Source organism: Gouania willdenowi, chromosome 14 (assembly GCF_900634775.1).
Source record: "Gouania willdenowi chromosome 14, fGouWil2.1, whole genome shotgun sequence".
Classification (NCBI taxonomy): Eukaryota; Metazoa; Chordata; class Actinopteri; order Blenniiformes; family Gobiesocidae; genus Gouania; species Gouania willdenowi.
Window position 1 is genome coordinate 14349658 of NC_041057.1, and position 15624 is coordinate 14365281.

The 15624-nt window shown below is 39.9% G+C and overlaps 1 protein-coding gene across 3 annotated transcripts in view; it reads right to left on the reverse strand.

Annotated features, from left to right (window-relative positions):
* LOC114475332 (glutamate receptor 4-like) overlaps positions 1–15624 on the reverse strand; it is a 123921-nt gene that overhangs the window by 52307 nt on the left and 55990 nt on the right. For all 3 annotated transcript variants that reach the window (XR_003675458.1, XM_028466030.1, XM_028466031.1), the window contains exon 3: positions 9621–9860. Coding sequence is in view for 2 of the 3 variants with exons in the window: in XM_028466030.1 (XP_028321831.1) it covers positions 9621–9860 (240 nt within the window). In the remaining variant the exon portion in view is untranslated. The remainder of the gene's footprint in view (positions 1–9620; positions 9861–15624) is intronic.

Here is a 15624-nt window from a genome sequence, read left to right on the forward strand (position 1 = left end):
ATCCACCCGGAAGCTAAACATCGTCTACAATACCTTTAAATAATTGTGTAACAATTTCATAACAAAATAAGTGTGATCCAAATGACTTAATCCTCTTTGTCAGTTTCTGGGGTCTGTGGTCCCCAATCACTGGACTGCTGACCAGTAATGGTCCACTACCAGGGCACAAAAAATGATAGTTTAAAATAATTAAAAAAATGTTTTTTTAAACTGCCACTTCCACTTTTGTGCTCCAAAGTCCTTCATTTGTTCCTGTTCATCTGATTAAAAAGGAGCATTTGTTTGAGAGATACGTCCCCTTCCACACCTCTCACAATAACACAACCAACTCTCTTGATTTTATGTTTATATTTAAATCACTGACTTGTTATGATTAAAAGTGGGTTCTCATCTAATGACTAAAAGGCTACACATGATAATTACAAGGTGGCATGTTGGCGTACTTGTTAATTTTGCAGTGTCACAGAAAAGTCCTCAGCTTAATCTAATTGTGTGTCAGGCTTTTCATTGACTTGCATTTACCTATTTATCCTGCATGTTGGACAAATCCCAGGATTTGCTTGGGCACAAACTTGAATTAAGATAAAAAAAACAAAGGTGTTGGCTTGGTTTCTTTTCTCTTTATTTTTCCTCCCAATTTAACAGATCCAAATAATGAGAGCAGGATAATGATGGCATAGCTGAGGAGATCAAACACATTGCTAAGAATTTTAGATAAGACTAGTAAAAAAGTTTTTCTTGGCCTCACATTATGGCAGAACAAACTCCTGCTCTTGGGAAAAGAAAGATTTCCACAAATGTATCATGTAAGTAACACAAAACTCTAAAGGTGAAAGCGTTGCTGTCAGGTTTGTGTTTAAAGAAGATGAGTGTCAGACAGGAAAGCGGGGAGCTGCGAGGGCGGCTGTTCTCCAACTTGAACAGATGTCCCCCCTTTACAGACCCCTCCTGGTGGCCATCACAATCTGGCAACCCGTCTCCCTTTGCACCCAATTAGTGGATTAACCTGTGCTCTGGCAACTCGGCTCCGCCTACATCTCCTCTACCCCTTTGCCAGCCCTTTGCTCCCCATTAGAGGCATGTTGGTCCCAAGAGGGACTGCTGGTAGAGACCACACACACACACACACACACACACACACACACACACACACACACACACACACACACACACACACACACACACACACACACACACACACACACACACACACACACACACACACACACACACACACACACACACACACACACACACACACACACACACACACACACACACACACACTCACTCAAAGGCATGTATCATGTCAGAGAACCGGGTGCTGCAATGGGTTGAGATGGATCATGACATTTGAGCTGTTGGGGACGCGGACCTCCAGTCGAGATGACTCTTTTTAACACATCAACGAGGTTGAGCGCTAAAATAAAGGGAACTAGAGATGTGCTCTGTTGACACGGCACACCATGCAAGTATCAGAGTTGGACTTCTGGGACTTTTCACTGTTTGCCAAAAGCTCTCTGACTTACTTTCAACACTCTGGATGTTTTGTTATTGACTTTGTTCTCAAACAATTCTGCTTTTAACTTCAACTTTCTTACTCTTCACTTGACACTTTGTGTTTTTGTGCTCTTCGAGTTTTTAGTTACCATTTGTTTGCAACAAGGGTGCATTTACTCTAAACAGAATTGTATGATTTATGACTTTGCGTAACAGTATTGACTGCATTATGATACTGTATGATGTATGCCTCACGCTTCTGGAGTCAATATCCTTGCGAGCAGCCAGTTCAGCTTACAGGATTGATTTTCTTGAAGCCAAAAATGATATCTGCAATTATAAAGAATTGATTTAAATTAAACAAGAATAATTTCTGATACATAATTTATTATTGACTTTAAATCCCATTTAATTAAAAGAACCTAACAATAAATGACAGTAAAAAAAAAAACAAAAAACAATGATTTCATAAAATACATTTTTAGAATTAAGTCTGTTGAATCTGACTGGCTAACTTCCTTTGTTTGTATATATTATAATGTCATGTTTTCAATGATTTAACTACTCCATCTATCTAAAATGTTTCTATTTTAATTACATATCTTAAGCTTTTTTTAAATAAATGTTTTTGTTATTCCTTGTTGTTACTCTAGGCCAGGGGTCAACAACCTTTGGCCCCCGAGCCATTCTTAGCTCTCTTTCTCTCCCCCTGTGGCTCAGTGACCAATCACATTGCTCCTCTGGCCATCAAGAGCATCATCAGGCTCATTCGTTGCCTTTCAATGTCAATGATGCACGATTCCTGTGAAATCTCATCACCAAAAGAGGAGACATCTTTGCTCCAGGTCGAAGGTATAAAGTGAGTGTTAGTGCTACAGTTAAGCCCCGCCCCCTTAATGACAACGAGCAGAGCGAGAGCACAGAGCTCCAGTCTATGCGGCTGAGCAAAGTTGCTGACACCTTCATCAAGTTGTTCACATAGTAACACTTGTGTAACCAACTTTTGTTTTCAGTTTAACGTGAGGTAAAGACTTGTTCCTGCTATATTTCTATCTGTTGTAGACTCTCACACTGGCACAGTTTTATCTACAAGGACATTCCATTATTTGACTGCTTCCTATCTGTGTGCTTACAAAAACTTGATAGATCCTATTTGTTGTCGTCTGATGATGCAAACACATTGACTGTCCCATGTATTTACACCTTCAGAGTGGAAGATACTGCAGATGGTTTAGAACTGACTGAGCTGTTTATTAGGTTTTATTAGCTTAATGACTTAAACTGAATTGTTTCAGGAGTCGCTGTTTTCATTACTTCTCAGAACAACATGAAAAGCATAGTTAGATGGATTGCTGAGTGAATCCCAGACCTTTCCCTAAACAAGCCACACAACAGAACTCACTCACACGTGCTGTCCCTTATAGGAGAAGAAGCCTAAAGTGACACATATTGTGCAGCTGTTTGTTAATAAATGCGCCTGTGTGGCATTTTTCACTGGCAAATTTAACCCAGAATTGTCTTTCAGGTAAGACTTTATTGAGTAAAGAAAATTGAGATTTATAACGTATATTGCCATTTTGAGATATGTTTTGGTCCATATCGCCCAGCCCTAGTTTCCAGTGAAACTACAGCGGCTTCTACATTTTCCCTGTTTGTGTGTTTTGACAACATCGTCCTGATCACAGTCTGCAGGTGTGGATGTGAACAGGATCTCAGCTCATTGCTGGAGATTTGCAGACACGTTTCCTGACAACAACCAGGACAGGATTGGTTGTGCACGTTGGCAGGACAGAGACGAGCCTGGAACGACTCCCAGTGGAAGCTGCAGCTGCTTGGCTCGAATCGACTGTATTGACTAAAGCTGCTTGAGATACAAATGAGAAACAGGTTTGCCTCACAGTTTTTTTGGTTTTGTTCATTTGTGCGGTTGTTTCTTGAACGAGTCCTCTCCGTATTTTTACAGTTACATCTGCTTACCTTCATATGCTCTTAGTGCACCTTTGATGTCATGTAAATTAAGTAGCACGTATCATGCTAATAAAACTAGAAACTGTATTACAGTACCTATATTTGATATTGCACTTACCAGGAAAGGAGAAATGAGAGTTTGAAAATACTGGTGGGCATTTGGATGATACTATTAACCATCTTACTAAAGATCTATGCATGCCTTCCAGCTGAGTAAGGGAGACACCTTAAAACTTAAAGTCTACATACAATGGGAATGATCGGATAGCTTTAACCTCAACCTCAAGTGAATGGTGCACTTCCATGAGTAATCGCTACGTCAATTTGTCAAAAAAGCCAACGTTAAAAGTGACAGTTTCAATTGCTTTTTATAACATATGCAGCCTCTAATTCATACTAGTAAATGTTACTTTTAATATTATTTCAGTTGAGCTGTAATTTGGGTTTAGTATCCCTTTAATGCTAGAAATAAGGCTGTTCGTGCAAACTATATCAGAGCCAGAAGCAGAAGAGGTGACTTTCCTTCATTGGGCAAAGGAATCTGAAATTCCATCAGTTCCCAATGTGTCACATGGTGAACGCATAACGGATGGGGCAGCCTCAGTGTTCCAGTCGGACCAAAGCAAGCTGAGCTCTGTAAAGGCCCGGCCGGCTGATTACCAGCTGATAAATGTGTCGCCCCCCAAGCTGTATGTGCAGCAGCCAGCCACAATCAGCATCAGCGTCAAAGCCACAGCCACGGGGCCCGGCAGCCACTGACGCAGGCGGAGCTGATTAGTGGTGAGTTGGACGCAAGAACGCAGCAGCAGCAGCAGAAAAACGGCCGCACATCTGGATGCATTCATTTCCTGTCGTCCCCTCTTTACCCTCTCGACTGAGGCACAGGGCGAGCGTATGTCTTCTGGGCCACGATCCGCCTCCTTCCTTCCTTCCTTCCTTTCTTCCTTCCTTCCTTCCTTCCTTCCTTCCTCAATGAGTCAGAGCTTTGCATTAACGCCTTCCTCTCCACAGAGCAAAAAGGAAGAAGCTATTCGTCATGGACAGAGCACAGGGATGGTGTGTGACTCCATGTGGTCCATCTGCTGGACAAAGGACTCTGCTCTCATTAGCTTCCCCACATCTTTTCTCTCTGGTTGCTTTTCCAGTCCCTTTCCTTTAGCTTCATGTTCTCTGCCTTTCCCTCCTGTTATTCCTCACTTTCTGTTTTATCCTTGTCTACACTTTTGTTATTTTTATTCAACTAGTGTTAACTTCTTTTTCATGGTTCATGTCTTCAAACGCTTTGTCACTTTATAGGAATGATCTTTCCTTTATAAATATTTCTTTTTATTTTCTCCATTCTAATGTACTCACTTCCCCTTAATTCTTCCACGTTTCTGTTGCTATAATATTCTGAATCTTTTTTGTTAGCATTTTCATTTGACCTTTGTCCTTCCCTATTTTATTCCCCATCGCTTTCCTTTAGTTTTCTTACATTTCTGTTCTCCGTTTTCTTTTTACAATCATTCTTTTCCATTGCTACAAATACTTTATCTCCTTTCTGAAGTTAATTTCCTCCTTTTATCTCAAACCTTTTAAAAAACACTTTTAAGACTGACTAAGTCGATTTTTGCAAAAGGACAAACAATAGGAACTACATTCATTGTAAAAACACAAACCTACACTGTGCCACGGTTCGCAGGTCTCTTGTGTCTCTGCTGCCTTGATGTGGGGAGTCAGATTCGCGCTCATTGACTGTGCTCAGCCATGCGTAGGTTGATTCTACATAATAGTCAATACTGCATGAATGCCTAGTGCAGTGAGTGAAAAGATCTTCTAGTCAGAGTGCTGCAGCATCCACCCCAAAGCTTTCTGTAAAGCACTAACATGAGCACACACACACACATGAACAGGCTGACATGCAGCTGCACACATGTACACTTGACACATGTGTGCCTTGTTAATATCCACTGATACAGTACAAGTTCACAGTATTTGGACCAAGCGTTTCCTGTCAGACCAAAAATATGAAATAAACAGTCTCAAATGTAACTGACTTCTTAAGCTGCTTTTGAAGTAGAGAACAGACAGAAGTCTATGAAAACCCTTCCTCCCAAAAAGTGCTTTGAGGAAGAGCCAGGCAGTAAAACAGGTGATGCTGAACTCAAAGAAATGAAACAATAGTCATTTATGATTTTTTTTTTTAAGACATCTTTTTTTCACTCAGTGGCTCTTAGTCCCTCCGTCCTGCATGTGTTTCGTCTCATCCTGCTCCAACTCACCTGAATGTAATGCGATAAGGAGCGACTAATCACATTTAAGCGTTTTGAAGCAGGACAACATTTAAAACGAGCAGTTCCTCTCCAAGAGCAGGACACCCTGCTGAACATGTTTCCCAGCTCACTTTGAAACAAGGTAGGGAATTTGTTATTTTGACCCAAAACATCTCAAAAGAAGCAGAAAAGAGCAAGCAGGATTGTTATTTGTCATCTACTGGGCTCTGTGGAACATCCTTCACATGTTGTTAAAAGCTGTGCCTCCAAAATGTCCTTATACACGAACAGGAAGGCAACAATTTGTACTGTTACAGGGAGAAAGTAAGAAACTACAAAAAAGAATCTGGCCGGCCTGCACTTTCAGCACCATGGACAGCATCATTCACACACAGGACTCGCTGCTGCTTTGGTTTGCAGCACAGGAGTCAAAAAAAGACTGCACATCTCGCCAGACGAAACAGAGAAGATATTTTATCTTCTATATATCCACTATCTTATTATAGTGATTCAGAGGGGAAAAATAAACCACAGACGTGCATGAGCAGTGCTTAAACAACGCTGTCTTGTCACATCACTATATTCATTCCTGATGACCAGTTTTCTTCTACTCGCGGCTGCTTCACAGAAAAAAATCCTGACTAAAGTAAAGTATATGTACAGTATATAAGTATACATATGATCTTTGCAATTAAAGGGCCCATGTTAAGCTAAATAAACTTTTCTGTGCTTTAAACATAATAAAAGTCCTATATGGGCTTCATACACATGCCCTAAGTGTTTTTTTCATTGATTCCCTCAATCATTAGTTAGAGGGTGATTTGCTCCTTTCTTACTGCAGGGCGAGCCCAAACACCAATTTGATGCGGCACTGAGCTGGAGAAGCCACGCCTCCAGGAAGCTCTCTGCCGTGATTAACATGTAAACAGACACGCTCATGAAGGTGAGCATTTCAGCGTCCTCCACGCAGTGCTATGTATGTATTTTCTACAGTCTATGTATGTACCTGGTGAATGCCTTGCCTCCACACTCTGTCTTGTGTTTATAAAGCAGCATGAGCTCGGCTACGGAGCGGGTGGTAGGAGGGCGGGCCGTCCTCTGGCCCTACGTCACCGTGCCGTGAGGAGGAAGTCAGTGTCCCATCTATAGACACGCCCACTCATGGATATGCATAAGTAGGACGCAAATCAGCCTGTTTGTGTAGAGTTGCTCAGAAAGTGACTTTTCAGAGGCTAAAACTCTGGAAAACAGGCGAGTTTGGGAAAATAAACCTCAAATACTATGTTTTTGGGGTTCTTAGAACAAATGGAGATGGGTGAAAAATAGTATGACACGAGACCTTTAAAGATCACAATAGCAATCCTTTCAAATACTACAATTCCATTAATTGGTATTTCTGACACATTACTTATGCATTTGTTTTATTTAAATTTCTGTCTCCACAATTTTTTTTTAATTTTGAGGAAAGACAATTTTATTTAAAAACTTTAGTGTTTTTTGAGTGTAAAATTTCAAAAATCAAAGTTGAGAAACCGAGCACATCTGAAGATAATTCACACATCTGTGACAATGACATATACTGGATGGGCCCATTTAAAAGCAGTCAATCTGTCTCTTTGTTGGAATTTGGATGAACACTCGATCAGATGCGATAGAAAGTGCAAGCTTTTGTTAAAAGGAGTGGAAGCTTTTTACGCAGTCAAGCGTGTACCAGCCCAGATAAGAGAAGGAGAGAGGCGAGGAATGAGCTGTTCTGTAGAGGAGGCACACTGATACTGTGCTCAGTCTGCAGCGACGGAACACACTGCAGCCAATCTGCTCCAACGTTCACTGCAGTCCCCTCAGTGGCAGCGAGCGAAGGGGGGAAAAAAACTCGAATAGCTTCTGGAAAATGCATGAAAGGGAGATGTGTAGACGTGATGTAAGCAGTGGTCCATATCCATTCAGACTTATAATGGAAATATGACACGCTGATGGGAATACGTACAATCCTACATAGTCTAGCGGCGCGAGACTGGGTGGGCAACAGAGATTCAACAATATCACGAGTGAGAAACAGGAGGAAAAGATGAAAGCATCTACCTCATCCACAGCCTTTCTAACAACAGCTGCAATAAAATATGATGTTCAACCTACCAAGAAAATTTGGAACAACAAAAACTTCCAACATTTCACAGGCACATTCATTTACACCTCAGCGTGGAGCACAAAAGGCAAAAACACCAGGTAAAACAGGAAACATGTTATCTCAATGGGTAGTCACAGAATGAAGTGGACTGGTCCACTCCACCAGTCAACAACAGATCTACACTTTACTTGAAGTTGTATACATACGAATGACATTACACTGTCATTAGCATGAATAAGGTGTTATGATGGCCATCACTAAGTGTTGTTTGCTAAATTATGACACCTTTGGAGTTATGTTGGCATTTTTGGGTTAGGTGGAGGGATCTAGTGGGGTTAGGTAGGGTTAGGGGTTAGGGTAACGAAGGGTTAGGGTAACAAACGACACTTTAGGACAGCCTTCATGACACCTAATTTATGATAATGACAGGTGTCATGTCATAATAATGACAGTCAGTGTAATGCAGGGATGCCATGGTTACGGCCTGCAGGCCGGACCCGGCTCGATTGTACATCACATCTGGCCCTCTATTGATATGGAATATTTTTTTTAATGTAATGTTGTATTTTTTTGTTTCCACAGCATACAAAATGTGAAATAAAACCATCCAGTCGTTTGTTTGTGGTCTGTGTAAGTCTAATAACACAGAGAAAATTGCTCCGTTTCAAATTTTCTACATTTGTGACCTCACATGTGAAATCAGGAATCAGTGTTGCCAGATCAGATGGACAATTTCCAGCCCAATCACATCTTAAAACAGCTTAAACACAAACCACAAATCGGGCAACACTGGTGTACTGTCAGTCTTCAAGTTAAGTGTTACCAGAACGTCCTACAGGAGAGTCAGGAAATGCTCGGCTCATAAGTGTGTTTTCTCAAAATTGCAATGTAACTTGTAACAATTTGCATTCCCATGAAAATGCCAGTGCACTACATTCATGTCTCCTCATGCATTCAAAAGTACCACACTACATGCTGATAGAACATTTTGCAATACTGTACTGCATTTTTCCTTTGGTGTTTTTGTGTGCATCAACATACAGTGCAGGCCCTAAGCAATTTGGCGCCCTAGGGAAGCTTTTAGGCGCTTTTAGGCCCCTTTGCCTCACAGCAAAATTCTGCTTTGGATATTCTCACATAAGCCCATGAATATACTGTCTTTTATCATTTCAACAAGAACAAGACTCTAATAAAACAGTTATCTAAAAAAAATACACATATAACAATAAAAATAAATTTTAAATAAACACTAAACATTACTTAAATATGTGATTAAATGAAATAAGTAATATATAAAAAAAAATGAATAAGACACTGCACAAAATAAGATATTGAAACCGTGTAAAAATTATTCCTAAATATTATATCTAAATGTTTTTTGGGATTTTAGTGTTTTTTTTTTATATACACATATTGTTGACAATAACATAACATGTTTAACAATAATTTATGTCTCAAATGTGAGGAAAAGAGTTAAATACGAAGAAACTGAGTTAAATATCAGCTAGGAAAGCACATAATTTCTACATTCGGCACCCTATGCTCCATTGTGCATGTAGAGGGACTCGTGACCCATGAAGTTATGAGCGCACTTGATGATAAGGATTCGTCTTAGTTTCCCTGTTTATGGCCTGTTCCTTGAGCATGTCGACTCACACTGCGAAGCACATTAACTTCTTGTTACACATTAAATAACCTTAATCCTCAGCATTGAGTGACCCCTCCTGTCCTGTCATCAACAAAATGCTCAACATGCTGAAACCATTGCTCACCTCGATCCGTGTCGTACAAAAAGACAAACTTGTTCCAGTCGTAGTGATCCAGCAGAGACAACAGCGCCCCTCGGATGGACGGCCGGAGCTGCAGGGTGAACTGGCTCTCACCCTCTGTGGGGAAGCTGGGCGTGATGAGGGAAATGTGCAAAGCGCTGCAGAAGGACGTCAACGTGTGCACCGAACGCTTGTCGTACAGGCCGAAGATGGCGAAGACACCACGAGAGTACTGGGAGCAAACTGTGGGAAAGGAGACACAGGGGATTAACCAGTTAGTGATGAGTTTGCGTTGGTTAGTGGCAGATAAACTAAGTCACTTTTAACGCTGTTCCTTCATTAAACCTAACAACAGAGATCATGAGCTTTACTGGAAGCCGCACATAGAACATATTAGAAAAAAAAATATCTAAAACTATTGGCATTCTACATAGAACAAAAAGTATATTAAATAGAGACTGTGTGAAGTTGCTTTATTCCTCTCTTATATTGCCTTACCTGGCCTATTGCTCAGAAAGCTGGGGTAATACATGTAAAAAATATATACAGTAGATCCATAAATCAAATTACAAAAAAGATCAATAAGAATAACACAAAGTGGAATTCCCGGCACTTACTAACGAACTGTTTAAAAAATCTATAACAAAAAACTTATGGATTTAGTCAGGTTCAAAGTGTTAGAGATTTTATTTTGAGTAAGAAACAAAAGCCTTTCATTGGGAATTATACAACTTTTTATACTAAGAGAAAGAAAAAATCAGAGGGGTTTACATTTTTTAAATAGTATATTTAGAACAAATGTTAAAAGATGATGCGTTTCTGTTTACGGTGTTAAAGTTTGGAATGATCTTGAGGATCACTTCACTATCACTTTTACTTTATTAGTTTTGTCCCTAGAAGGGCAATTTGATTTGCAGCAGACAAGAGACATCAGTCTTAAGCACAAACAACATAATATACACCATAAAACAACAAAAGAGGTGAGAGCAGCAATGAATTTAGAAGCAAATAACATTGTGCTTTGTAAAGAACACACAACGTCAAAGGAAGTACCACTGCCTAATAATTAAAATGAATAAATTGATGGACAGAGAGACTAAAGCAGCAGTTTATCCTGGTTATCCTCCCCTCTGTGTTTAAAGTCCTGATGGAGAGCATCACAAAGAAGAACTGATATCTATTTTAGTGGCTATGGGGGAACAGCAGTCTGTATTCTGGGTAGAGGGAGAGTTCTGTCCATACGGATCGACGTGTTTTTCTTCAGTATCTGACTTTTAAAAATATCATCCATCTCCATCTCATCAAAAAATATTTTAAAAACTAAATATTTTACATCTATTGAAACATAAGTTGATAAGCTGATGAAAAGTGCCTTTATTGAGTTGTTTCTGTTGTGTTTTTTTTTTTATATAATTCTGTTTCTACTTCCATTCTCTTCAGAATAGCAGAGTTTGTTCGTTCATGTTTGTGTGCATGTTCACACGTGCATGTACAAGTGCAATGAATAACCAACTCCTTTAAACAAATACAAAGTGACTCATATCAAGCATGAGCATCTGGTGGCCTGTGGGCCAAATGCGGCCCTTGGACTGATTTTGTGCGGCCCACAAAACAAATCCCCCAAAAAATGGAAAGTCACACAAATCCTGCAGTTATTTTACTATTGGTTTACGAAACTGACTGAGAATACTTCAGGAACATTATCGGTGTTATTTTCACTTTAGTCAACATCTCTCTGAAGTGGTTGTTTTTGTCTGAGTGAACTTTATCACCTGAAGTTCATTAGAAATGTTTGTATAAGAAAATGAAAACTTTTTAATAAACATGAAGCAACACACGACATAAAACAAGTGTCATAAACGAGAGAAAAAACCCCCAAAAGACAGTAAAAACACATAAAAAGATAGAAACGTACACAAAGTGGCAAAAAACCACCTAAAATGATTAAAGAAACACACAAAGCCCTCTGTTCTTTCATGATTTTTGATAATGTTGCCCTCAGATCGGACAATCAGATTAATATGATTAAAAAAAAAGTCCATCTCTGACTTGTTTGAACCATAACTGGTGTGATATAAGACAATGGTGAGGTTATGAGGGGACAAATGAAAGCTGGGTTTAACGCAGTGCTTAGAAAAAAAATCACCAAGGCAATGCGTGCTTAGCAAGATGACTGGGAACAAAATAACAAACCATTATGCCTTTGATTACCACTTTAAATGTTTTCATGACAGGCGCTGGATTCAGTAAACAGAGAGAAAAAAACTTTGTCTGATGTTTTCATTGGAAAAGCTATCGTTGGTCCCTTCATTAGGAACAACCAGCGTTTCCCAGCAGCTCACTCAGCTGTTACCCTGGCTGCTGTTGTGCAGATATTTTGTACAGGACAAAGACATCATGATGTCTTGGGTTTTTTAGAGGAGAAAGATATCATGCTTATGGTGTCTCAAACTATTATGGCAGCTATTGCGGCATATTGGTCAGTTCTAAACATTAGCTACACATGCTGCTGGGGGAAATCTCCTCATTATGGGGAAGGTTTGGCTTTCTACAAGAGTCGTCCTGTAATTGCCCACTTTTCCCGAGCGGGGAGCAACAACAGAGAGGGACGATAATGAGCATCCACAGTCAGTGTCAGCGTACGAGCAGAATCAGAGTGAGTTGCAAACCAATCCTGTTGTTAGAGTGAAAAAAAAACTGTGGGGGCGGGGAAGGGTACAAGACAGCTGCTTTACTGGCAAAGTCATTGTTTCCATGCAAAGTGCAGTGAAAGTGGTGTGTGTGTGTTTGTGAGTGTGCGTGTCCTCCAATCTCTCACTTCCACTGCGATGAACAAGACAGCAGTGAGACAAGTTGCACTCGGCTGTAGACGCCACTATGGTAGATGGAGACACTGGAAACAACTACATCAGGGAGAATCATTACATTCAGTCAGCACTCCTCCATCACCGCTCTGTCAAACTAATGTATCATATATGACCTGTGCGTTTTCTTATAGAGCTGTGACTCTGTTGGCCATCTGTGAGCATTAGGATGAAATAACTGCATGTGATCTTCACTGATATTTGATTATTACTTTTTTACAAATCTGACTACTTACACATCCTTCACAGCAGGGTTGCCTCACCATTCAAGCTGTATGCTTACAACATCAATGATTTAGGATATTGTAGTGATTCAGAGGAGGAAAGTTCGTCCAGAGACGTGATTGTTGGCAGATCACATCACTGCCAACCCGTAAAGGAGGTAAGAATGGCCGTGCCTTCCAGATGACCAGCTGTTTTTTTACTCGTGGCGGCTTTGGATAATATTACCCCTGGTACAGAAATGGGCAACTTTTATGTTATTGTCTGATCCGAGGGCCACATCATCAACATTCGTGTCACCATTTAGTATAATGAAATAAAGGGTTACGTGTGTTTTTATTGTCCTTTTCAATATTTTCCTTGTCATTTTTGTTGTTGTTTGTTGTATTTTTTTGAAGTTATTTCCAGTATTTTGAATGTAATTTTGTGATAAAAAATATTTTCAATTTATAAATCTTGTCATTTTGATTATTTTTGTTTGTCATGTTGTGAAATTCTGTTGTTATTTTGAGTGTGTTGTGTCATATCTTGTTCATTTTTCCAACCTGAAGGAGAACAACACATACATGAAGGCCGTTTATGAGCTTACAGCTTACAAACTCATCTCCTGCCTCAGGACTACACACCCCCATTGTGTGTGTTGGTGTGTGTATGTGTTCACATTAAGGAATGGTGATAAAGGTATATTCAGGGTACAAGGCAAGGGAGACTTGCAAACACCTCTGTACACGCTCCTGTTTCACTGTGCGGCCAAATTTTGACGAATAAACCACCCCTACCACGTTATCCATCGAACAATTACAAAGTCATCTTTAAACACTGTACAGCAAGACATTTTACACATCTTGACTAAAATAAAGACTTATAGACACTAATACCAACAAAGACAATGGGAAGTTCTGGATTTCATTACAAAAACTAACAAGCATGTTATTGTAGACTTGTTTGAGATATTTAGATTCTCTTGTAGAGGACAGCTGCAGGAGTTAGAGACAGTAATTCATCAGAGTCAAACTGATCAACCTCAGACTGTTCTGAGTGACCCAGTAGTGAAGTAGCAGGGAAAGCTGTGACTAGCACTGGAGACAGGCTGGCCTCCTGGACTGGTCCATTTAGTCCCACACCAGCAGTGACCCTAAAACAGCATCCGCTAGCCTCACACTCCACTGCACATACAGGTCACAGCGTGCAATCAATGGGCCGGGCCTTGTGCCTGTGACACAGTAACAGAGCAACAGAAGCCCTTCTGTCATTTTACATAATGGGTTGAAACCAGCAGCTCGTTTCATCTCCTCAAGCTGAAAATACCAGCATGGGAGTCAATGTGGCTGCAACATCCTCAGTCCAAGTTTGGTTTCAAGGTGTGAGGAGCCATGAAAAGCCGAAACATTGTAATCCCTTCCGGTCTGCTCCTATAATAACAAAATACTACTACCAATAATAATAATAATACTGGTCAGTGATAGTGTGAAGGAGCTAAAGTGCTTTGTCATCAGAGCTCACTGTAAATCAGTGCTCCATAGGCTGTCGGCTAAAGCCATGACACAGTTTCTCTCCTCTCAGTCCCCAGGGTGTCAGGCTCCGCCCACAGCACAGGGTGGTTTGATGATGACTGCCCTCGACCTCTACACCATCAATATATTGACCTGCACCACCCAGAACAAACCACCATTATTTGCCTCTTGGTTTAGAGCAAATACAGCCGATGGCTGCAGAAACAAATCTGAAGTATTGACAGGAGGAGGTGTACATACAGTATCTGCATTTATCTCGTCTTCTGTACCTGCTTATCCTGTACAAGGTAATAGTTTGCTTACGCTTATCAAAGTTTACTTTGGACACAAAGCAGAGTAAACACTCTATTTAAAATATGTTTGTGTTAAAAACTAAATCTTTGGAATAGTTGTGATTTCAACTGAGGCACTGACATTGAAAATTCACTTCCTGAAACAAAATTGGCAATATTATCATTATTTTTCTAATTATTATTATGATCATTACTAAAATGTAATCAAAATCAAGCAGAAGAAGCAAAATGACACAACACTGGCATGTTTTGTGACAATATTGTACATTTACATGCAACTTTTCCCCATAAATTGGCGAGCAAGGAGATGGAAAAAGTAAAATCTACCCAGGAAATTTCGCGATTTATCTATTTCCATTTCTGTCATAACACACATACACTCACCTAACTGTTTGGGAACAATATCACACATTTCAGCATTTTTTTTTGCTGTAAAATGGGGGTCTGAAGGTGTGGCAAGTGTAGCAGCTATGGACAGACGTCTCAAATTTCACAACCTTGTTTGAATTCTGCAGCATAGAAATATAAAATTACTAACAAGAGTTAAGTTGACCAATCGAAAACTACAAACTGACAGTACAGGGGGTGCCGTACACAAGAAGGGACAATACTCAATAAACAGAAACATAGACTGGGAGAAACCCTAAACTCCTCACATTACTAAGGAGATAAAATCAAACTCTCTGTCGGGGATCATTATCTTTCATTTCCTAAAATATCAAAAATCAACATTAGAATTATTAGTAGACTGAGGTATGACGCAGTATCTGACAAGTGGGTAAGACTTCTGATCACATGGTATCTCATCATTAAGTGTCTCCATTGAGACGCCTAATGATGAGACTGATGACTTCACTCCTTTAATTGACACCATTGTGTAAGCTGGAAGTTGATTGTCTGCATCTTGATTAAGACGGTATATTTTTAATCATTTTTTATTTATTTTAGCTTCACTTCAAAAACAGCTGGATTAATAGATTATTTTTTGCTCTTTGAAACTAAACTTTAAATGTTCTGCCTTTGTTTTCATGTGGTTATATGCAATAAATTGCAAGTTTAACATGACGCAATGCTGATTGGCACATGCGCACTACACATTACACATTTTATTAGA